Below are 21,901 nucleotides of genomic sequence, written 5' to 3'. Positions count from 1 at the left end.
ACGAGGTACCCAAAATCGACTTTTGTTTATTATAACAGCTCCCCCCGCCGGTGCGCTGGAAACTGACTCAAAACTGTAACAAGTAGCTAGAATTGAGAATACAAAAAGAAGTGCTGTTCTCGAATACATTTCAGTTGTTCAATAAGCATATAAATATATTAGTTAAAACACCAGATCTGCGTCAACCTGCCGGTCGTTTTTGGCCAGGTCTGCACTTGCATGTTTAGAATGAAATTATACTTTAAACGAACGAACCTAAAAAGGGGCTACTCTGCCGCCCACCGGAAGCTAACTAGCGCAACGTTTGTAGCAACCGAAAGAAGGGTTTTCTATTTTGGCTACTAGGCAACATCGCAAAGGCCACAAACATGTATTTATGTTCTTCAATTGCCAATACTAGAACTGCTCCTCCCTGCGTTGAGTTGTTGCTATTCTTTTACTTTTAGATAGATAATCAATAATATTATTATAGTTAATGCTCCTTATCAACTCGCCATTCATCAAGTTGGACGCTGTCTCTGCTGCACTTGGGAGTATCACCTCTGCTCAGCTGAAGGTAGCTAGGCCGGGGCAATCGGTCTACTCCGACGACGGTGCTGGCTACAGTCGTGGCATTTAACGTAACGTTAACTATAATAGCCACTTGGTTTTCAGACAGCGCACAGTAGCTGGCTTCGACCACCGACAAAGAGTGACATTGCTGTTTTTGCTAGAGCTCACGCTGCTGGCTATTTACTAAGCGTACATCTTTTCAGAGGAAGACTTCGGACGGAGATATGTAACTTGATGCAGTACCAGGTAAGAGATGGCTTTCGAGCTATCTAACGTAGTCTAGACCGATAAATGCGCTAACGTAGCTCAACACTTGATATTCCTAGTGTTATCGAGCATAGCAATGTTTTTGCTAACATTTTATATAGCTGCTAGTGCTAGCTAACTCATGATTTGAACCTGTTGAATGTGGTCATCGCACACAATAATCTGAAGCACGATATGTGCCTGGACTGAAGTCGCATCTCGCAGCTATTACTATTTTGCAAACGGCACAGGCCCAGAAATGTGCATGTTTGCAGCTGTCTTATTAGCCCGTAGGCATCGTATCAGTTACCCCTGTGCGTCTCTCCCTTTAGTTATGCAGCTGAAGACAGGCCGAAACTCAATCTGCACTTTGCTGAAGCAACTTACTCACTAGTGTCACTGTCTCAATGTGGCTGTAGTCATCCATGTGCGTAGTTAGCGGCGTACAACAAATGAAAGGTTCGTATTTGTCAGGATAGTCGATCGATGCATTTCACCTTACAATTTAAGCCACTTAAGCTGTTTTGCTATTGTTTATTGTTTAAAAAGGCTAAACAATTGTGCATAGATGGGACTAGGCGATTGATGTTCTCCATCAATTCCCACTGCCGGGAAAGGGGATATGGTGTGCTTACAACCCCGCCGCTACCCTCTCCCAGATCGGGGTGGGTCTCCTTTAGTTGAAATTGTCAGCTATTCTCAAGTTAGACGAAGCATCTGGATTCTTATGACGTCAAGGATGAATGTCTGCCACGTCAGCCAGGCCATAACCCAGACCAGACCTCTGCTCACCAGGACTGACCCACCAGGCACTCAGTAAGACTGTGGTGACTGAAGGGCGTCTCTGAGATGTAGCAGACCTGCCTGGTCTTACTCAGTCTTACTGAGAGCCTGGTCGGTCTGGGAAAGAGCCTGTTGGCTGACTGTCCAGAATTGTTGGCTAATGTTTACACCCGGCTGTAAACCAGGGAACCAGGCCTGGCCAGGGATGGTTTATGAGATCCAGGGGACAGCAAGGTGCAAACACGTCCTCCACTCACATACAAACAGCATCTCGCTGAACAAACAGAGACATGGATAAGCGGATGGATAGACAGGTCATTTATCCTTCCTCTCTGGGATATTTAGTTGTAGTAGGTAGCGTCCATCAGATAAAGTACCACCAACTCTAGTTGGTTAAATGTGAGTCAGAAAACCAAGACAACGGGCGTAACCAAACATCAGTACTGCTATATTATACAGTCTGCAAGTCTTCTGGTCAGAATTTCACCAGGACAAAATGGCTGAGGTGTTCACCAAGCTGTGGACTGTGACGCTGACGTGTTCACCAAGCTGTGCACTGTGACACAGACGTGTTCACCAAGCTGTGAACTGTGACACAGACGTGTTCACCAAGCTGTGAACTGTGACACAGACGTGTTCACCAAGCTGTGGACTGTGACACAGACGTGTTCACCAAGCTGTGAACTGTGACACAGACGTGTTCACCAAGCTGTGAACTGTGACACAGACGTGTTCACCAAGCTGTGGACTGTGACGCTGACATTTTGCGCCCCGTCCAGGTGCCTATCCGGTGATCCAGTTGACGTCCTATCGAAGTGACCCGTGCCGTGCGAGAGCGGGGTGAGGGAGCAGGCGCGCGGCAGCCATGTTGGAGGAGGACATGGAGGTGGCCATCAAGGTGGTGGTGGTGGGGAACGGAGCCGTGGGCAAGTCCAGCATGATCCAGCGCTACTGCAAAGGCATCTTCACCCGCGACTACAAGAAGACCATCGGCGTGGACTTCCTGGAGAGACAGATACTGTAAGCAGCGTTAGAAGATGTGGGCTGTCTGTTAACACGTCGGCCACTTAATCTACCCACGGTAGCTTTGCTGTGGGTAGATTCACTTAGTCTTCAGGGCTTGTGTTGTGGATGTGCAGAGCATCTTACAATGTACAATTCTAGTTGTCTAGCGATGTAGACATCTAGAATGTCACCGGAGGAGAAACCTCATTAAATTGCTGTGTCCAACCCTTAAAAAATGACTTACTTCAAAACAACAGTAACAAGCCTAAAATTAGATAAATATGTCTGCTACACTTGAGGTATAGAAGTTTCAGAAAATAACCTTATCTCCCTGTGTTGTGACTAGGAAGTTAGCTAGTTGAGGAACCTTATCTCCCTGTGTTGTGACTAGGAAGTTAGCTAGTTGAGGAACCTTATCTCCCTGTGTTGTGACTAGGGTGTTAGTGAGTTGAAGAACCTTATCTCCCTGTGTTGTGACTAGGGTGTTAGTGAGTTGAAGAACCTTATCTCCCTGTGTTGTGACTAGGGCGTTAGTGAGTTGAAGAACCTTATCTCCCTGTGTTGTGATAAGGAAGTTAGCTAGTTGAGGAACCTTATCTCCCTGTGTTGTGACTAGGAAGTTAGCTAGTTGAGGAACCTTATCTCCCTGTGTTGTGACTAGGAAGTTAGCTAGTTGAGGAGCCTTATATCCCTGTGTTGTGACTAGGAAGTTAGCTAGTTGAGGAACCTTATCTCCCTGTGTTGTGACTAGGAAGTTAGCGAGTTGAAGAACCTTATCTCCCTGTGTTGTGTGCTGCCAGGGTGAACGATGAGGAGGTGAGGTTGATGCTGTGGGACACGGCAGGACAGGAGGAGTTTGACGCCATCACCAAGGCCTACTACCGCGGTAAGAGAGCCCTCTCTGTGAGCTGGGACGGCGGCCATGACACCTGGTCCTCTAACACATGTCATCCATTGAACTGTCGAGGAAAACGATGACGATGTGAAGTGCTTCTGTCTAAGTCATGACGTGTGTGTGTCTGCAGGAGCCCAGGCGTGTGTGCTGGTGTTCTCCACCACAGACAGGGACTCGTTCCAGGCCATCGGCAGCTGGAGGGAGAAGGTGGAGATGGAGGTGGGGGTCATCCCCACGGTCCTGGTGCAGAACAAGATCGACCTGCTGGACGACACCGTCATCAAGAAGTAGGACTCACCTCCCTGTCCCCCTGTCCCGTCCCCCTGTCCCGCCCCCCTTCCTGTCCCGCCCCCCTTCCTGTCCCGCCCCCCTTCCTGTCCCGCCCCCCTTCCTGTCCCGCCCCCCTTCCTGTCCCGCCCCCCTTCATGTCCCGCCCCCCTTCCTGTCCCGCCCCCCTTCCTGTCCCGCCCCCCTTCCTGTCCCGCCCCCCTTCCTGTCCCGCCCCCCTTCATGTCCCGCCCCCCTTCCTGTCCCGCCCCCCTTCCTGTCCCGCCCCCCTTCCTGTCCCGCCCCCCTTCATGTCCCGCCCCCCTTCCTGTCCCGCCCCCCTTCCTGTCCCGCCCCCCTTCCTGTCCCGCCCCCCTTCCTGTCCCGCCCCCCTTCCTGTCCCGCCCCCCTTCCTGTCCTGTGGGTATACCTGTGTTTTGACACACGTGTGGGTATACCTGTGTTTTGACACACGCGTGTTCCTCCCTGTGCAGCGAGGAGGCCGAGGCCCTGGCCAAGCGGCTGAAGCTGCGCTTCTACCGGGCGTCTGTGAAGGAGGACCTCAATGTTACTGAGGGTGAGTCACCAGGGTAGGGAGATAGGAAGGGAGGAGGTAGGGAGATGGGAGGAATGAGGGAGGGAGTGATTAGGGAGAGGGAGGGAGATGGGAGACAGAGACCACATCCAGATTCAGGTCCAGACATTCCATAGATTCCCTGTTGAGATGTCATTTCTAACCCTCTCCACCTTCTCTTGTGTCTATCTGTGCTTTTCTTCTCTCTCCTCCCTACCTCCACCCTCTCTCTCTCACACACCCCTTCTCTCTCACCTCCCCTCTCGCTCTCATTCAGTTTTCAAATACCTAGCAGATAAATATCTTCAGAGACTAAAGCGGCAAACGGCAGAGGAACCTGAAGTGGTTCACACGACCAGCAATAAAATAGGTAATGTTCCATTGTCTCCCTCTGCCAGCCTGCTGCCTCTCAGTGGTCATGTCCTCCTGTGACGCTAACTGTGTGATGTGACCGGTGTCTCCCCCGCCCCCCTCCAGGCGTCTTCAACACCACGAGTGGCCCCCTCTCCAGCCAGAGCTCAAGTAACGGGCGCGAAGTCATAAGCCTGAGGCCCAACAAGCAGAGGACCAAGAGGAACAAGAACCCGTTTGGCAGCTGCAGCCTGGTGTAGCTCCACCTGCTGCTGGAGGTGAGACTGCTGTAGCTCCACCTGCTGCTGGAGGTGAGGCTGCTGTAGCTCCGCCTGCTGCTGGAGGTGAGGCTGCTGTAGCTCCACCTGCTGCTGGAGGTGAGGCTGCAGCCTGCTGTAGCTCCACCTGCTGCTGGAGGTGAGGCTGCTGTAGCTCCGCCTGCTGCTGGAGGCCCTTGCCTCCAGACTGCCCACGAGCCACGGTGACAGATTTCCTCTCCTCTCTCCTCCGGTGGATGGATGGATGGTTATTCTGTTAATGGGTCCACCTTCCCAGAAGCTGCACTAGAGATGTCACCCCGCGTAACCTGCTCTGACCAGCAGCCGCGTCACACGGCTGTGGTCACGGCCGCCGTGAACCTGCATCGGATCCTGCCCTTTCAACTCCCCCGCCCCCCCTAGTGGCTGCACCGCAGTACGACAACCCTACAGCAGCAACCGGATGGGCTGAGTCCATGGGAATGGAGTTCGGCTTTGCCATTTTTTCCGTTCCCCCCTCACAAACGCTGCAGGGTCAAAGTTACACTCTAAATCATTAACTCAACACTTCTGTGTATGCATGCATGGTCATATGTGATTTCTACAGGTTATCCATGTGAGTTGACTGTTCATCTGTGCAATACTTTTGTTTTGTAACATTTCTTTGCACCATATTTTTCTAACGACTAGGCTAATAGAATATGGTTCAACATAGACTGTGGATCATGGATATGAAAATGAGATGGGTAAAGTGGTGTTTTCTTTTAAAGGTATTTTTATATGACTCTAAGCAGTGTTTTAACATTAGTTATTTTTGTGCCAAATAGTTAATAAATGTCACTTTATTGTTGTAATATCAATATTTTTAAGAGAAACTGCAGTGGTTGGTTTGTAATATGGCAACTTCTTAATAGAATGTGATCTTATATGACCAAATATTACCGGATATTCGCACAAAACCCTCTCGACAAGAGGTCTTATAAAACGTTGAGTGTTTGTGGAGCGCATGTCAGCAGTGAAAGTTCAATTTCGTGAAATACTCGTCTTTGAAACTAGCACATATTTTAAATGCAGAGGTGCGTACTGGTAAATGTCATAGTAGCGGACCCAATTGTCTTTTTTTGTCGATTGATAACATTGAAAAGAAAAAAAAAATATTGTTTACATTTTCGTCCTTGCTGCATTACATCATACCTTTCATTTGCTTAGCCTTCATTGTGGTACGGTGGTCTTTGTAGAGGGAGGGTATCCCTTGTGCTAATCTTGGATAATATGTCATTCAGATAGTGTTTTAATTACGACTTGTGAACACTACATATTATAAATGTACTAAAAGTATATATTTTATGTTAAAGGAAATATTTTAAATTTCAGATATTTGTCTCTCGCATGAAAGACGCTTTCTTTGTGTCGAGCACTAGTCAGAGGTGTCCACGCGCTTCCTCGCCGTAGTCTGTGATCCTACATGACTGGGTGGGGTAGCTCGTGCATCGAAGACACAGCTGTTAACAATCCAGTCGTGAGATCAGCGGTATCTCAACGTGAAGTAGGAAAGAGGGGTTTAAATTCCTGCGGCCCTCTGCCCAGTGCTGGAATGTGTCTGCGTGGTGCCTGGTCTTATCGTCTGTCTCACCGCTGTGGTGCCTTGTCTGTCCAGGGCCTCAAGTGTCTGTTCAGAGCTTTGAGGAGATCTTCAGGCGGAAAAAAAACACAATGTATAATCTGTGATAGTGGGGAAAGCACTTCAAACTCCACGTGACATGTCAGTGGTGTTCTGCCCCCAATTTTGCAACGTTTGTATGAAGTGATTGTCTACGTTCTGGGGAAATCACCACGTAGACGGGTGAAGTGTCGGACATGTGTTAAGTTTTTTGCTACTCTAGGTGTTACCGTGTGTTTTGTTGCCTGGGTTTGCTCTTACCTCTGTACGGATAAACAGGAGCCCTTCTCTCGTCTCCATGACATATGACACCCCAAGTTGGTTGGTATTACAACTGTGTATTTATCGCGACAGTGTAATTAGACATCAACACGGGCCTTTATCAATAACCCAAGGTTCCCTGTATCAAAGGATCATTCTACTGTACACTGGTGGCTGTGTTAGTGTTTGGATATCAGTGGTGTATAAATAGGTACATGCATGCCTAATGGTAGTTCGTCTTTTTTCTGCGAGTGAATGAATGTAGAACCACGATGCCTTGTCCTGTGTGCTCACTGCTCACCAGCGCTCGTCTCTGCTCGCCCCAGGGTCGTTGTTGAAAACACTACCGCAAACAGAACGTCAGCCCTTGGTGGTTTATGTAGTTAAAATTAAGTTACTTTGTTCCACTAAAATGGTTCAAGGCACTTTAACAATCAGACCACACCTCACACGGTGTCTCCTGAAGAGAAAGAAAAAAAACATTTTACAATTAAGTGCAGTCTATTGGGTGTTGAATGCTTTGCTGTAAAACTCATTCTGTAACAATGTTACACGTGCTAGCTACATGTTGATTTCGACACAGCGTAGTGTTGGTCTTGCCCTCTTGATTTGCTTGTTTTGTTTTCTATCCATCCTAAATGTACTTTCCAACCAGCTGGGGGCGTCACAAAGATCCTAATACGTGGGGCGTTATTGGAAACAGTGTTTAATTGGTGATTTATAACAACATTAAAAACCTCTTCTTTGATTGTTCTATAGAGTGATGTGATTTTTTGAAACACATTTTATAAAAAGCAACTGATTGCAGATTATACATTTGTCAAATGGAAACTTCTCTTCATGTGGAGTTGGTTTACTTTCTGAAAACATCAATATTAAGATTTCCTTGTACATGTGCGGGCATGTGCAGATTATTAAATACATTTATTACTGAGGACTTAATTGTTTTGTACGATATTTATGTTCATCACATTTGCATGTGGAATTCCTTCATGGTGTGCAACTATGCCAATGCTCAATTGGGTCTGTCAGGCAAACTGCATCTGATATTTATGACGAAATGTATTAAGAAAAAAGGCACATTAGGAAAATATGCCGTATAAGTGCTACACGTGGCTTGGTATGGTCTCTGCATAAGGATTATAATGGGAGCCAGATAAGGACTTGTGATATTTTGGTTTAAAAGCGGCCATTGGCAGCGGCATTGTCCTGCACTTTCTGGTGATCCATGATCTTGATGTTCTTCTCGGCGCTGTCCAGATTCCTCAGCAGAGTCTCGAGCCTCCGCTTGATCTTCTTCTGGTCCTCCAAGGCGCAGCTTATCACGATGGTCTGGAATTTCTGATCAATGGGGACAGCCGGCGCCTCAGTGACGCACGCTGCGAGCAGGGCCGAAAGACCCTTTCTGGAACTATCCATGTCATCTAGCAACTTCGCTACTATCGCGTCGATCAGAGCAGTGGCCTTGTTTAACGCCTCCTCTTGTTGGGGGTTTCTTAGGGTACCTACTGAGATCTCCACAGTAAGAGTCCTGTTCAGCAGGCGATTGGCAGTTAGAGACAGTTCTTCTCTCTCTCCTAAACAGAAAAATGTGTGTAAAGAGTTAAACGTATCAGGCTTCAACGAAATATTACGTTTGGAGCATATAATAAAACGTATGCTAGTTCAGTGATTAATATACCATCACATATGGTGCGCATTTCTTGACTGTTCTGTAGGGACTGGATTGTTTCCAGTAAGAACTCTCTCTCCTGCTCCATAGACGTTGCAGCTTCTCGTAAAGACTCCACCCTGATGAGTAGTGTCGTAAAATAATTAGATTACTTGTAGATAGTGGAATACGATGACAGTGGCATGGTATGCCTTGGCTGAACTCACAAACCGTAGGCTCTAGCGCACATGTTCATTTCAATTTAAAATAAATCTGCCTTTAGCACAAAATATTACAGTTTGGTTATTCAAATTAATATCGATGTGGGATAGGCTACAGGATGTTGGTCGCTAAAGGTCCACAACTAGGCGACATAAAAAGGATAAGGCGCAGCGGCAACTTTCGCCGTCTATCTTTAGAACAGTCAGCGTTGCGCATTTGAAACCAGCTGTTATACACTTGTCGTTGCAATTGTGAAATAAAACAAACAAAAAGGCATGTTGCAAACAACTGACTATGTTAAACGTTTAACTCCCTATACCGCGAACTGTAAAATAATCTACATACAGGGGTGTACGCATATATTACCTCATCTCGAGTGCATCCAAAGTTTCTAAAAGCCGTCCTGACCGATCTGCCATTGACATCGATCTGCTAAATTTTCCTTCTTTCCCTTCATTCATCTTCGCGTGTATTTTCGCTTGCGCCATAGTAAAAATACTAATCTAACGCCCGAGAGATCTGATTTTGACACCTTCAAAGCTCGAGGTTTCTTGGAGCACAATCTAGCGGTTTCTCTCAGCAACAAGACAGCGCCCCCGAGGGAACATTTCCTAACATGGGCTGGAACTTCCCGTTCCGTTTCTACTGACCACCCCACTCCAGACTGTGGTGGTGGGGTTGAGTAGCATTGTGGGAGGGTCCGTTGAGAAATGTAGACGCGTGCATCTGCAGCGTTGTCAGTGTATGTCACCTTCTTTAACAGTTGGAAGACAAACACATTTATTATATCAATGGGACGAGTCAAATGTGCTAAATCTTTATTTCAGAAACTTAAAGATATAACAGGAAGAATATGTACAACATGAATGTAACTCAACAATGTAACAGAAATATGAACAAACACAAACAAAGAGAGCAGAATGTTCTAGAAGCCATGATACATGTTCCCTGAAAGCATCTCGTTCAGTATTCCAGAAGGCTTCTTTGGAGGGCGAGTTCAATCTCTATAAAAAATAACAGTAAAGTGTCATTACCATGCAGTTGACAACAGACACAATCTCCAAATGAGACATATTTAGTCAGAAACATGTATTTATTTATACCAGAGACTAACTTCAAGACCCATATGTTTAGTCATTTAGCAGACCCTCTTATCCAGAGCGATGTACGGTAAGTACAGGGATATCCCCCCCCCCCCCCCCAGGCAAGTAGGGTAAAGTGTCTTGCCCATTGACACATCATTTGGCACGGCCGGTAATCGGACCAGCAACCTTCGGATTAATTGCCCAATTCCCTAACCGCTCAGCCACCTGACACCCCTCGTATATGTTAACATATACTGCATCCATATACTGCATCCATATATATACTCAGCTGCAAACCATCATTTAGCAAAGTGTAATTCTTCGCTCCATGTTTTCCCTGTCTGTACACCGGGGTCATCTTCAAGCATGCAGCAGTGCTAGATGGATCCATCCACTATACTGCTGGCCACTGCTATTAGACATCATACTACAGTTTCCCCTATGTGGATTTTGTCGTGGCGGCCCGCCATTGTACCCTGCTAGCATAATTGCATGCCTGTTGATTTGATAGCAATTGCTGCCCTTGCTCACATTTGTATTTTAGGGTGCATTATTATGCTGAAGTAGTTTAATTAATGGTGGGTATATTGTTATTATTTGCTAAAGAATGCTTAGCCTATCAAGATCAAATGAAGCCGACAGTGTACATGCTTTCAAGTACCTTGATCGATAGGCTAGGCTACTGACCATTTACAATAAGTTATTACGTCAATTATTAATTGGCAGCATATTTCTGCCACTTAGAACATACTTTAAGTAGCCTAACTGTATTGCTTTAAGGAAAATAGGACAAAAAAAATATATGCAATATTACATTTGTTATTAGACTATTACATTAACCTACTCCAAAGTATAGGGTTAGAACTTTATTTCGGCCGAGGGGGGGCGGGCCCACTGCAAAAAAAATCCTAGAGGAAACACTGTACTACATCACATGCACAGGGCTGAACTCTGCATCACGACAGGTCAATCTCTTGTCCTGTCGACCAAGGGAGAATGTCTCCCGGTGACTTTCTCGACTCTGGGGTTTTGATATTTGTAAATGCTGACAGGGCAGGTCACACACCCGTATGGAGAAGCGCTGTGGTCTTTGCCTCTTCTGCACTCAGAGCCAAGGCTTGCTTCATCTCCTCGTCAGAGTCTTCTGGGGGATGAAACACAGCCACAACACGGATGCTCAGCTGAGTAGAGCAAGGACACGGATGAAGAAAAAGAAATGTCCCGCAATGGGAAGGTTTGCAACCAAAATGAAACCTGATGTGGTATATGATGAATATCATGCTGAATCATTCTCCCCGCCCACCTCCATGATTCTCTGAGACCCTGCTGGCTGACGAGTCTGGCTGCAGCTTCCTCATCTCCTCTGCAGAAACAACAACAGCTTACTCATACTGTTACACACACACACACACACACAACAAAACACACACCTACACAACACCAGTTAAGCCAGCTAAGTCTAACATTTGTCTTTTTGTTTCAGAAAAAGAGGAATTTCCAGAGCTGTGCTTGACCATATGGTATGGCATCATTAACAAGACTTGTCTAGACTATGTCGGTCAGTGGTTCAAATCCCCCCGTACCCATGCAGAATAGTAGATTCCGCATGACATTACATTAGAACTTGCCATTCGATTCTATTTTCATTTCCAGAGCAGCTTGTTTTTGGCCTGTAGGGGGTGCCGTTTCCGCTGTTCCACAGCCAGCCTGGGACTCCATTCCTCCTTCGCTGCCCACCCTAGAGGCCTTCTCCCCCGAATGAGCGTCCCCAGAGCCCTGCTTCCCTCTAGGACCAGCCCCAGAGCCCTGCTTCCCTCCCGGGCGGTTCCTGGAGCTCGCGGTCCCAGTCCTGGAGGTGGCGCAGGGGTCCATAGGGCAGTGCTGGGCGTGATAGTGCGAGTGGAAGCGGCGAACGTCCTCGTGGCTCTCCCGACACGCCTGGCACTGCACCTGGAAGGAGGGCTCCAGCCCCAGGGCCGGGTGCGAGGTGTGGACATGGATCTTCATCTGGGCGTATGAGCTGTTTGTCACACCGCAGGGGGCACATACGTACAAGCACTCGCCCTCACAGCCCAGCCGCTGCATGCAAGCTTTGTACTTGGCCTTCCTCCCCTCTCGGGGATTCTCTGGAGCCATGCAGGGACACGGGGCCCCTCGGAGGGCTTCTCCGGGCGCGGGGCTGGATGCAGCCTCCCTGGGGGCCTCCTCTCCCGCCCTGGCCGCAGCAGCTGAGCTTTCCTGGGGCTCGTCCATGCGGTAGAAGTCCCTGCTGTGGAGGCTGTCGTAGTGCTCCAGGAAGTCGCGGTGGGCGTCGTACTGCATGCTGTCGCAGAGGCCGCAGAAGAAGCGCACGCCGAGCTGGCCGTCGTGCTCAGCCGAGCAGTGCCTCCGAAGGGTGGCCTTCTTGAAGAACTTCTGGGGACAGTGGGCGCACACGAACCTCTGAAAGCTGTGGCTGTCCGGGTCGCTGCAGTGGAGCAGCACGGACGCCTCCGACGGGAACACGTCCTCGCACATCCGGCACATCCAGCTCCCCTGGACCCCCTGCGGAGCGCGGGGGCTGAGCGGGGGCTGCCGCGCCAGTGCAGGCCCAGGACCGGGTTTCTCCGTGCGGGCTGGGAGCTCCGGGTGCGCCCCCTCCCCCCGCCAGCCGCTGGTGGAGGGTTTGGCGATGGCGGCGCGGACAGGCTCCTCTGGTACCTCTCTCTCCAGGAAGTAGGTGTGGCCACTGTGGGCATCGGACACATGTGACAGGATGTCCACCTGGCGGGGCATGTCCACCTTGCATTTCCTGCAGTGAAACAGGAAGTTGGAGAGGTGGGCGCCGCCGTGGAAACGGCTCATGTGGAGGCGAGCGATGGAGGCCTCGCCCGTCAGCTTGCCGCACACACCGCACTGGTGGAAGATCTGATTAGCGGCCAGGAGGTGGTTGTTGACGGAGGCCTCGTCCGGGAAACGCAGGCCGCACTCGCAGAACCACGCCGGGACCGATCGACCCCTTCCGCCTCTCTCTCCAGCCCCCTCAGAGCCGGCCGGAGCCCCGGAGCCCTGACCCAGCCTCGGGCGCTTGGCCGGGGACCCTGCCAGCTCTCCTCTCCCCCCCTGGTCCCTCTTCGGGGTGGATGTCTCCAGGCCTCGGGCCTGCCTCTCTCCCTGAGGCCTGGTCCTCTTGGCGAGCAGGGCTTCACTGACGTGGCAGTACTGCAGCAGAGCCCGGTCCATGGTCCGGGTCACCTGCACTCGGTGCTGGGTGAGCTGGGAATGGCGGTCGGCGTCCGGCTGGCTCAGGAACACCTCGCAGCACTGAGGACACTGGCCGTGAGCCCTCAGCTGCCGCATCACTTCCGCCACTGTCTGGTCCGCCTCCGCCACCGCGCAGCCCTCTCGGCACTGCACACTGGGGACAGGGAGCAACACGGGGGGCGTCAACTAGTCCCTAAGGAACCTTCTCACAGCACAGTCGCATCAATACAAATATACAGTTCATACAATAGATGACGCTAAACGTACACTATAAAAACCTCAACAAACAACACTATATGTTCTGATAAACATAGACTCAAAGTAACGAGTCCGTCAAATCGATTTCATGCAGTGCCATGTCGGGGAAAAGTCCAAACACACACACTTACTTGAAGTGAGCCTTTGCCTCCATGTGTGAGGTAAGCACCTTGCGACAGATGCTGCATCGCACCCTGAAGCCCACCTCCTTACACAGAGCTATGAGGCGGTTCCTGGCGTAGCGGGGAACAGGAACCGGCATGGCCTTCTGTTTGGAGCCTGTTGTGAAGGCTATAGAAAGTGGGTCTGTGGTTCCTACTAACCGGATAAGGGATGGTTTAAGAAGGGCACATTAACAGCCCCCATAGATGACCTTTCATGTGTTTGCGTCTATTGTTCCTTATCTAGCAACAAACGTACGGTCGCCAAGAACCTTCACTCCTGCGACCATTAATGAATACAACGTTAACATGACAACTTGGCTTCTCAGCGAGAGAAATGCTAGGTGTGGCATGAGAGCGTGTGAAGGGGCTGAACGGCGTGTCTCACGGTCAATGCGTGAGGCTTGAGAACCCTAGAGCACCACAGCTGAGACTGCTGGACTGAAGACTCACCACAGCTGAGACTGATGGACTGGGAGAAGTGGTTAGCGGCAGCCATGTGCTGCAGACACTCGTCCCTGAGGTAGAACAGGTGGTAGCAGAAGGGGCAGGCGTAGCACACGACCACCTGGCAGCTCTGGTCGCTGGCGTGGCCGTCTGCATTGGGCAAGACCACCTGGGGAGCAGACAGGCCACGGGTCAGTACAGCAGGAGGTGGGTGGGGTCAGTACAGGAGGAGGTGGGAGGGGTCAGTACAGCAGGAGGAGGTGGGAGGGGTCAGTACAGCTGGAAGTGGGAGGGGTCAAGACAGGAGGAGGAGGTGGGAGGGGTCAGGACAGCAGGAGGTGGGAGGGGTCAAGACAGGAGGAGGAGGTGGGAGGGGTCAGGACAGAAGGAGGAGGTGGGAGGGGTCAGTACAGCAGGAGAAGGTGGGTGGGGTCAGTACAGCAGGAGGAGGTGGGAGGGGTCAGGACAGCAGGTGGGAGGGGTCAGTACAGCAGGAGGAGGTGGGAGGGGTCAGTACAGCAGGAGGAGGTGGGAGGGGTCAGTACAGCAGGAAGTGGGTGGGGTCAGTACAGCAGGAGGAGGTGGGAGAGGTCAGGACACCAGGAGGTGGGAGGGGTCAGTACAGCAGGAGGTGGGTGGGGTCAGGACACCAGGAGGTGGGAGGGGTCAGTACAGCAGGAGGTGGGAGGGGTCAGTACAGCAGGAGGTGGGAGGGGTCAGTACAGCAGGAGGTGGGTGGGGTCAGGACACCAGGAGGTGGGTGGGGTCAGTACAGCAGGAGGTGGGTGGGCTCAGTACAGCAGGAGGTGGGAGGGGTCAGTACAGCAGGAGGAGGTGGGTGGGGTCAGGACACCAGGAGGTGGGAGGGGTCAGTACAGCAGGAGGTGGGAGGGGTCAGGACAGAAGGAAGTCGGTCCACATTCTTTGACCGTTGTGTAGAGGCTGGAATGTTCCCAGTCAGCACTCTTGCTTCATAATTGCAGCTTTGTGTAAAGACACAATGACTCATACTCATATTTGTGTAGATCTTTTTACAATCAACACTCTAAACAGGCTTTCTTGTACTTCATCAGATGGCCCCTTTACAGGAGGTTCTGCTGTGGCACTGGCATAAAGAACAGACTACACAAATATCTATATTATTTAGGGCTGTGAAATTATTAAAAATGTTAATCAAATTAATCACAGGTTTCTTTGGATTAATCATGATTAATTATGTATTACCGATTTTCCAAATTGTTGTCATTAGTGTGCGTCTTTGATGTTGCGGTACGTCTCCAGCTTTTTGCAATACATTTGGCAACTGTGTTAGTCACCTTGTCACAGGCAGACTTAGTGAGGGCCCTACACTGTTCAGTGAGGGTGGTTTGGCGCATTCTACTTGAACTCCCCTCGCCTTACTTTAGGCTGGTATTGCTTCGGTGAAACGATAACATTCAGTAATTTAGCATTCAGTCATTTAGTAAACGCTCTTATCCAGAGCGATAACGTCTTCCCGCAGAGTGTGCATATCACTTTGGTTTTATTGGATGTTGCATCTTAGTTCTTTTGGAACTTATCATCCAGAAGTTGCAGATTGGGTGGAATTGTGGGTATATTACGTTAAATGCGTTAAACAAACATAACGAATTAATCCTGTAAATTAATCATAACGCGTTATTTTTCACAGCCCTATTATTATTTTAGAATACAATAGAGGTATTATATATGACATCATGTCATAGCCACTCGATACTGCCCTCTGCTGTTCTCAGCAAGATCAACATCCAGACACGACACTCTGGCTAGGGAGGATCACTCCCTGATGTTGGCTAGACTAGACAGCTTACGACTGAAGTGCAACTGCACTTGGGATGGGTATGTAGCTCCGTGTTTAGAACACGTGACTGCTGATCAAGATCGCAGGTTCCAGTCCCCACCCATGTGTTGCTTTGGATAAAAGCGTCTGCTAAATGACGACCCGACTGGCGCAGAGCCATGCTGACCTTTGACTGCAGGTGTGTGTTCCACTGGTCCATGGTGTGGAAGTCCTGGCCACAGGCCACACAGGCAAACCGCTCGGAGATGCTGCCCTTCAGGGTCACGGTGGGGTCGCAGGGGGAGTGGTCAAACCTACACACAAACAGGATAGGCTGAGGACCTTAAGAGGATCTAGAGTGCTCTGCACACTTTCATATCCAGGGTCAGGGTACTAGTATGCTGGAATACAGCAGCTATATGAACCATTAACATTTGTATTTTTTGTATCTGTAGGCCTTCATGCAATTTCATATCCCACAATGACCTGTGGTATCTTGTGCATATGACAAATACACCTCTTTGACTTGACATTGTATCATCCATTGCTTTTGGTGGTATGTTGTGAGTCTTGTAAACATCTCCACGCGCTAGAAAACGATGTATGTTACGCAACCAGTTACAACGACTTGTGTACAGGCTCGAAGCAATAGCTATAAAACAGTAAACAGAGGAGTTCAGTCTGGAGGAGTTCAGTCTGGAAGAGTTCAGTCTGGAAGAGTTCAGTCTGGAAGAGTTCAGTCTGGAAGAGTTCAGTCTGGAAGAGTTCAGTCTGGAAGAGTTCAGTCTGGAAGAGTTCCGTCTGGAAGAGTTCAGTCTGGAAGAGTTCAGTCTGGAGGAGTTCAGTCTGGAAGAGTTCAGTCTAGAGGAGTTCAGTCTAGAGGAGTTCAGTCTGGAGGAGTTCAGTCTGGAAGAGTTCAGTCTGGAGGAGTTCAGTCTGGAGGAGTTCAGTCTGGAAGAGTTCAGTCTGGAAGAGTTCAGTCTGGAAGAGTTCCGTCTGGAAGAGTTCAGTCTGGAAGAGTTCAGTCTGGAAGAGTTCCGTCTGGAAGAGTTCAGTCTGGAGGAGTTCAGTCTGGAAGAGTTCAGTCTGGAGGAGTTCAGTCTAGAGGAGTTCAGTCTGGAGGAGTTCAGTCTGGAAGAGTTCAGTCTGGAGGAGTTCAGTCTGGAGGAGTTCAGTCTGGAAGAGTTCAGTCTGGAAAAGTTCAGTCTGGAAGAGTTCAGTCTGGAAGAGTTCAGTCTGGAAGAGTTCCGTCTGGAGGAGTTCAGTCTGGAGGAGTTCAGTCTGGAAGAGTTCAGTCTGGAGGAGTTCAGTCTGGAGGAGTTCAGTCTGGAGGAGTTCAGTCTGGAAGAGTTCAGTCTGGAAGAGTTCAGTCTGGAGGAGTTCAGTCTAGAGTTCAGTCTGGAGGAGTTCAGTCTGGAGGAGTTCAGTCTGGAAGAGTTCAGTCTGCAGTTCAGTCTGCAGGAGTTCAGTCTGGAGGAGTTCAGTCTGGAGGAGTTCAGTCTGGAGGAGTTCAGTCTGCAGTTCAGTCTGGAGGAGTTCAGTCTGGAAGAGTTCAGTCTGGAGGAGTTCAGTCTGGAGGAGTTCCGTCTGGAGGAGTTCCGTCTGGAGGAGTTGAATATGGACGAGTCCCTCTGGGTGAACACACAGGAACTGTGGGAAGCGTTACCTCTTCAGGTGCCCCGCCATGAGGGCCACGCTGTCGTACACACGCCCACAGTTGATGACCGGGCAGGTGTGATTGGACGAGCGTCTGGAGGGGGGCGGGGTAGTCCTGTGACGCCAGCCCATCCCTGTGTTCACCCCCCCGGGCGTCACACCTGAGGGAGGAGGGGGGAGAGTTCACCCTGGTCACCTAACACCATGATTCACTGACTGACAACATTGTGCACTTATTGAATATTGTGATGTATGATTAACTACATTCTTTATAATTACTTACAAATAATTTCACAGAAAAACAAATAAGAAAATACGTGTAAAAAAAGATTTAGTCAGGGATGTTACTGCCGCACTGACACCAATAAAAGCTTCTTTGAGCTGCAATTCTTGTATGAAAAGTGCTATATAAATAAAAACTTACATACTTACTTCTTCCCTCTATTAAACAACTAAGTTGCTCGAAACACATTTGTCTGGATGCACTTTGCATTGAGCCATCTAAAAAACATCATGCTCAAACTGCATCCAATGCACAGCCATCTGTTGCTGTTTGGCTTTTCATGTCCTTGAGCTTATCTCTCCTCCCAGCTGACCTGACGACAGCACTGCAGCCTGGCCTCCCACACATTCCAGCTGCTGTTCACGGGACACATGTTCTCTGTGTCACCCGTGACATCTCTCTTTACAGCAAGTCACTTCAAGTTTAGTTTACCTCACAGTTTAGTTTACCTCACAGGCAAAATAGTGAGGCACACATGGGGGAGGAACCAATCTGGTTCAATCAAACTAAACAGTAAGCCATTGTGAATCTTCACAGGCATGTGAAATGGTTACATGACTTTGTGTTTAGGGAGATTGGCAAAGACAGGAAATGGGTTTTATGTTGGTGGTCCATTGACCGTGGATGGGTGTGTTTGTATGTGTAGGTGGGGCAGGGTGTTGGTGAACATATGGGATGGATTCAATGACAGCGTGTTGTAGGTTGTAGGTCAACAACGGTGGAGTGAAGTTAGGCTGCAGCTCTGTATGACTCAGCAGATCATCAGAACCACAAGGGGAAACTCTCCCTCCACCAAGCTAATTTGGCCCGTGTGAATTGCACCCTTGATTTACGTGACAGTTCAGGCTAATGGATCGTATAGGACTACACTTCTTAATTTGTGTCGCTATCCGATGCTGTGGTTTTGGCCAGCATTGCACCTCCACTTCTGTGCATCCCTACAAGAGTACCTGGCATCTTGAGCCACATGTCCACGCAGCGCTTGGCGTTGTAGCTGTCTCCCCCGCCTGGAGAGGTCAGCTCCATCTGTCCGTGGGTCTTCTGGGACAGCTGCCTCTCCTGAGATCACAAACAGGAACACTGTCACCATTTCTGTCCACCACTGTCTGTGATGTCCACCACTGTCTGTCCTGTTCACCACTGTCTGTGATGTCCACCACTGTCTGTCCTGTTCACCACTGTCTGTCCACCACTGTCTGTCCACCACTGTCTGTCCACCACTGTCTGTGATGTCCACCACTGTCTGTCCACCACTGTCTGTCCACCACTGTCTGTCCACCACTGTCTGTCCACCACTGTCTGTGATGTCCACCACTGTCTGTCCACCACTGTCTGTCCACCACTGTCTGTGATGTCCACCAATGTCTGTCCACCACTGTCTGTGATGTCCACCACTGTCTGTCCACCACTGTCTGTGATGTCCACCAATGTCTGTCCACCACTGTCTGTGATGTCCACCACTGTCTGTCATGTCCACCACTGTCTGTCCTGTTCACCACTGTCTGTGATGTCCACCACTGTCTGTCCTGTTCACCACTGTCTGTGATGTCCACCAATGTCTGTCCACCACTGTCTGTCCTGTTCACCACTGTCTGTCCTGTTCACCACTGTGTGTCCTGCCCACCACTCTCTGTTCTGTCCACCACTGTCTGTCCTGTCATGGACGAAACTGGACATAAGGTGCATCTATAAATGTTTGGGATTTAACCGGTTACCGAATGTATACAACCAGATGGTCTAACCTTACACACATTTCGATTTGATGCATTTAGCTGACGCTTTTATCCAACGGACATACAGACAATGAACACAGTGAGTACAGCAGGTCATCAGGGATCCGAAGTGCACAGTCCTTAAAGTAGGATATCCCTGAAGAGACCCTGCACAAGCACTCAAGCAGAGGACTGAACCCATTCATGATGAGCATGGGAGCATGATCAGGGATTGGTGGATCATGTTGAGGCGTTTCTGCTGGTTTAGTTGTAGTTCTATGGACATCTGTGAAGCCCTCTGTGACACTACTTGTTAAATAAAGGGCTGTCAGGATCCAGTTCTCCTCACCTTGAAGGCTCTACATTTCTCCGCTCTCTTCTTCTTCTCCACGGCCACCTGGCGAGCCAGTCTCTCCAGGGTGGAAGTGACGTGGTCTTTCTGCCGCTGGATCTCATCCTCAATCTACGCAGGACAGATCAATACACCAAACACTAGTCACTGGACTGTCCCCATTAACATGGGAGTAACACCAGTTTCATATAGAGCTGAGAGGATTATTTTATGTTAATGTGTATTTATCATTAGATAACATAGGTATGTGCATTAATATAGGTTTAGGATGTATACATGACTTTTTATAACATATAGAATTGAGGTTTGATGCTAAGATAAAGTGGAAAGGAGCTGAAGCAAGAATTTCAATGTATCTGTACTTGTTATAAATGGCAAACACACGTGAGACATAGCTAGTCAGCTGGTTAGGTTTGTGATGCATGACCATCAACATAGGCTAAGACGACACTCCACTATCTACCGCCTCTGACCCCTCGCATGGCTGGCTGGCCAAAACAAAAACACTGGGCAACCCTGGTGAGGTGATCCTCCTTGTCAGACCTCTTTACTGGCCAGGTCATAAGGAAGGTCGGGTGGTCTTTATGGAGCCCTGAGCGTCTTCTCTCTGAGGGGTCAGACCTCCTCCCTCCAGATCACAGGAACAGGGCTCCCAGGACACGCTGCAATAGATTTCTACTATCCCCTGTGCCTAGAGCCCACGTACTGAACTGGCAAAACATTGTTACCTTGCACATATGTATATATTTGTTTTTTTTGTTTTGTTTTCTTACACCTGGCACTGTTGTGATTTATCTTACTCAATTCTATACATGACCCATCTGTAGGCCTTATTGTTGTGCTGTTGTGTCCACTGTTATTGTTCATCTGTGCTCTGCTGTAGACCAAACTTCCCCCTGTGGACAAGTAGGGAACTGACCTGAGGTGTGTTGCGTTAAGGTGCCTGTGACAGGCTTAAGGAACAGGCCCCAGGACAGTATATTGGTAGTTTACTTGTTCCAGCACGCCAAGTGTGTACTTTAGCACCGTACACTGATTTTAAAATCACCTCCTTGGTGTGGCTATTGAATCTTCCAAGGGCATGCTCACCATATGTTCTGAGGGTGAACTTCCATTATCCTCACAATCACTGAGGAGATCGATACATTCCAGAACCGGTCTTGAAGGCCCCTCCTGTTATGACATGAGAACATTGAAAACTGCAGAATGTGTGGTGTGTTCCAGAGAAACTTCAAGTTTCAAACTTGGACTGAGATTGGACTCGTGATCGGGTCCATCTGATTACTACCAAAGTGTTTACTTCCGGTGGTCTTCTGAGAGACGTGTTTACACGCAATCTTACGATGTACCTCGACAAGTCTAGACACCCAGGCAAGGTATGAACGTGAGACTATCTGCATAGCTCGATGAAGCACGCAACTCAGTGGACTGTAAACAAAACTTTTGTAAATTCACATCTACTCACTGAGACAAACTCCACGTCGTCCTCAGTATCATCATCAGCCGAAGATGACATTGTCTGACCTTATCGGAATACAAACAAACGTTTCGATCAAAGCCACACATTTGCTAGGACATACATTGGACCTTGCTCGTTATCTGCCAAGACCCATTCACGGCTAGTTACTAGCTCGTAATAGCTAGCATCAGACACCCACAACTCTAGACAGGCTGGATTACCTCCTATGTTTTGCGTATTTTGACAGTTGTTGCTTACTCTGTAAACTTATATACATCCATGCATACACAAATAAGCTAACACAACATACCGACGTTGATTAATTGTCACAACCATCCAGACACTCACCGATGTCGCAAGCGGAGCAAGCGGATGCAGCATGCACGAAAGGCGCGCAGTTATGGAAAGACCAGTAGTCTATTGGGGAGGAGGATCTTGGGATCTGTAGTTTAATGACTGACGCACGCCTATAATAAAAGTCTGACCTTATAATAAACACAACAGATAACCGCAAGTCATACACGCACAGAATTATCTTTTTAAATAGATCTTTGCTACATACAATTCAGCTACCGGCAAAGACACGTGTTATTGTTTGTTAAACATTCTGGGCTCCATTGCAGACAGGGTTTGTTGCTCGTGATTTATTTATCTTTTAGTCATGCTCACGCTGAGGAGAGAGCTATAAGTTAACTCTTACATGAAGTTTACCTGTAGACTAAG

General features: G+C 48.9%; 3 protein-coding genes across 15 annotated transcripts; 1 reads left to right on the top strand and 2 right to left on the bottom strand.

Annotated features, from left to right (window-relative positions):
* Nucleotides 1-229: 229 nt before the first annotated feature.
* Nucleotides 230-7,604, top strand: rab23 (RAB23, member RAS oncogene family). Of its 5 annotated transcripts, XM_084709113.1 has the most exons (9): nt 232-556; nt 756-798; nt 1,131-1,257; nt 2,361-2,601; nt 3,387-3,472; nt 3,612-3,768; nt 4,243-4,325; nt 4,600-4,692; nt 4,800-7,604. In XM_084709113.1, the coding sequence occupies exons 4-9, from the start codon at nt 2,447-2,449 to the stop codon at nt 4,931-4,933; spliced, it is 708 nt and encodes a 235-aa protein (XP_084565239.1). In that variant the 5' UTR covers nt 232-556; nt 756-798; nt 1,131-1,257; nt 2,361-2,446; the 3' UTR covers nt 4,934-7,604. The 5 variants fall into 5 exon arrangements, with proteins under 5 accessions (XP_084565236.1, XP_084565239.1, XP_084565235.1 ...); XM_084709110.1 differs by lacking the exon at nt 1,131-1,257 and having other exon boundaries at nt 230-798; nt 4,800-4,951; nt 5,229-7,604; XM_084709109.1 differs by having other exon boundaries at nt 232-798.
* On the bottom strand, nt 7,542-9,360 carry bag2 (BCL2 associated athanogene 2). Its single transcript, XM_084709114.1, has 3 exons — nt 9,091-9,360; nt 8,533-8,642; nt 7,542-8,428 (listed from the first exon to the last, which is right to left on the bottom strand). The coding sequence occupies exons 1-3, from the start codon at nt 9,210-9,212 to the stop codon at nt 8,031-8,033; spliced, it is 630 nt and encodes a 209-aa protein (XP_084565240.1). The 5' UTR covers nt 9,213-9,360; the 3' UTR covers nt 7,542-8,030.
* Nucleotides 9,361-9,527: 167 nt separating this feature from the next.
* On the bottom strand, nt 9,528-21,574 carry znf451 (zinc finger protein 451). 9 transcript variants are annotated; one of them, XM_084709100.1, is made up of 13 exons: nt 21,527-21,574; nt 21,185-21,243; nt 20,809-20,892; nt 19,717-19,830; nt 18,606-18,714; nt 17,383-17,533; nt 15,904-16,030; nt 13,925-14,087; nt 13,442-13,628; nt 11,438-13,206; nt 11,113-11,172; nt 10,876-10,953; nt 9,528-9,728 (listed from the first exon to the last, which is right to left on the bottom strand). In XM_084709100.1, exons 2-13 carry the CDS (start codon nt 21,233-21,235, stop codon nt 9,688-9,690), a joined length of 2,934 nt encoding a protein of 977 aa, XP_084565226.1. In that variant the 5' UTR covers nt 21,236-21,243; nt 21,527-21,574; the 3' UTR covers nt 9,528-9,687. The 9 variants fall into 9 exon arrangements, 8 of the variants coding, with proteins under 8 accessions (XP_084565226.1, XP_084565230.1, XP_084565229.1 ...); XM_084709104.1 differs by having other exon boundaries at nt 10,876-10,950; XM_084709103.1 differs by having other exon boundaries at nt 13,442-13,625.
* Nucleotides 21,575-21,901: the final 327 nt, after the last annotated feature.

The sequence above is a fragment of the Hypomesus nipponensis genome, chromosome 11 (assembly GCF_054491055.1).
Source record: "Hypomesus nipponensis isolate SF chromosome 11, ASM5449105v1, whole genome shotgun sequence".
NCBI classification, from domain to species: Eukaryota; Metazoa; Chordata; class Actinopteri; order Osmeriformes; family Osmeridae; genus Hypomesus; species Hypomesus nipponensis.
The sequence above is the reverse complement of the archived record's forward strand: the minus strand, read 5'-3'. Positions and strand labels throughout refer to the sequence as shown.

What these genes read in the sequence shown, in the direction of transcription:
- rab23 (XM_084709110.1), top strand. Translation starts at nt 2,447, where the DNA reads ATGTTGGAGGAGGACATGGAGGTGGCCATCAAGGTGGTGGTGGTGGGG. An exon ending in GGACCTCAATGTTACTGAGG is followed by an intron (nt 4,326 to 4,599) that starts GTGAGTCACCAG and finishes GCTCTCATTCAG; the next exon opens with TTTTCAAATACCTAGCAGAT. An exon ending in CACGACCAGCAATAAAATAG is followed by an intron (nt 4,693 to 4,799) that starts GTAATGTTCCAT and finishes GCCCCCCTCCAG; the next exon opens with GCGTCTTCAACACCACGAGT.
- bag2 (XM_084709114.1), bottom strand. Translation starts at nt 9,212, where the DNA reads ATGGCGCAAGCGAAAATACACGCGAAGATGAATGAAGGGAAAGAAGGA. An exon ending in TTGGATGCACTCGAGATGAG is followed by an intron (nt 8,643 to 9,090) that starts GTAATATATGCG and finishes ACTACTCATCAG; the next exon opens with GGTGGAGTCTTTACGAGAAG. An exon ending in AATGCGCACCATATGTGATG is followed by an intron (nt 8,429 to 8,532) that starts GTATATTAATCA and finishes TTTTCTGTTTAG; the next exon opens with GAGAGAGAGAAGAACTGTCT.
- znf451 (XM_084709100.1), bottom strand. Translation starts at nt 21,235, where the DNA reads ATGTCATCTTCGGCTGATGATGATACTGAGGACGACGTGGAGTTTGTC. An exon ending in GTTCACCCTCAGAACATATG is followed by an intron (nt 19,831 to 20,808) that starts GTGAGCATGCCC and finishes TGTCCTGCGTAG; the next exon opens with ATTGAGGATGAGATCCAGCG. An exon ending in GAGGCAAAGGCTCACTTCAA is followed by an intron (nt 13,207 to 13,441) that starts GTAAGTGTGTGT and finishes CCCTGTCCCCAG; the next exon opens with TGTGCAGTGCCGAGAGGGCT.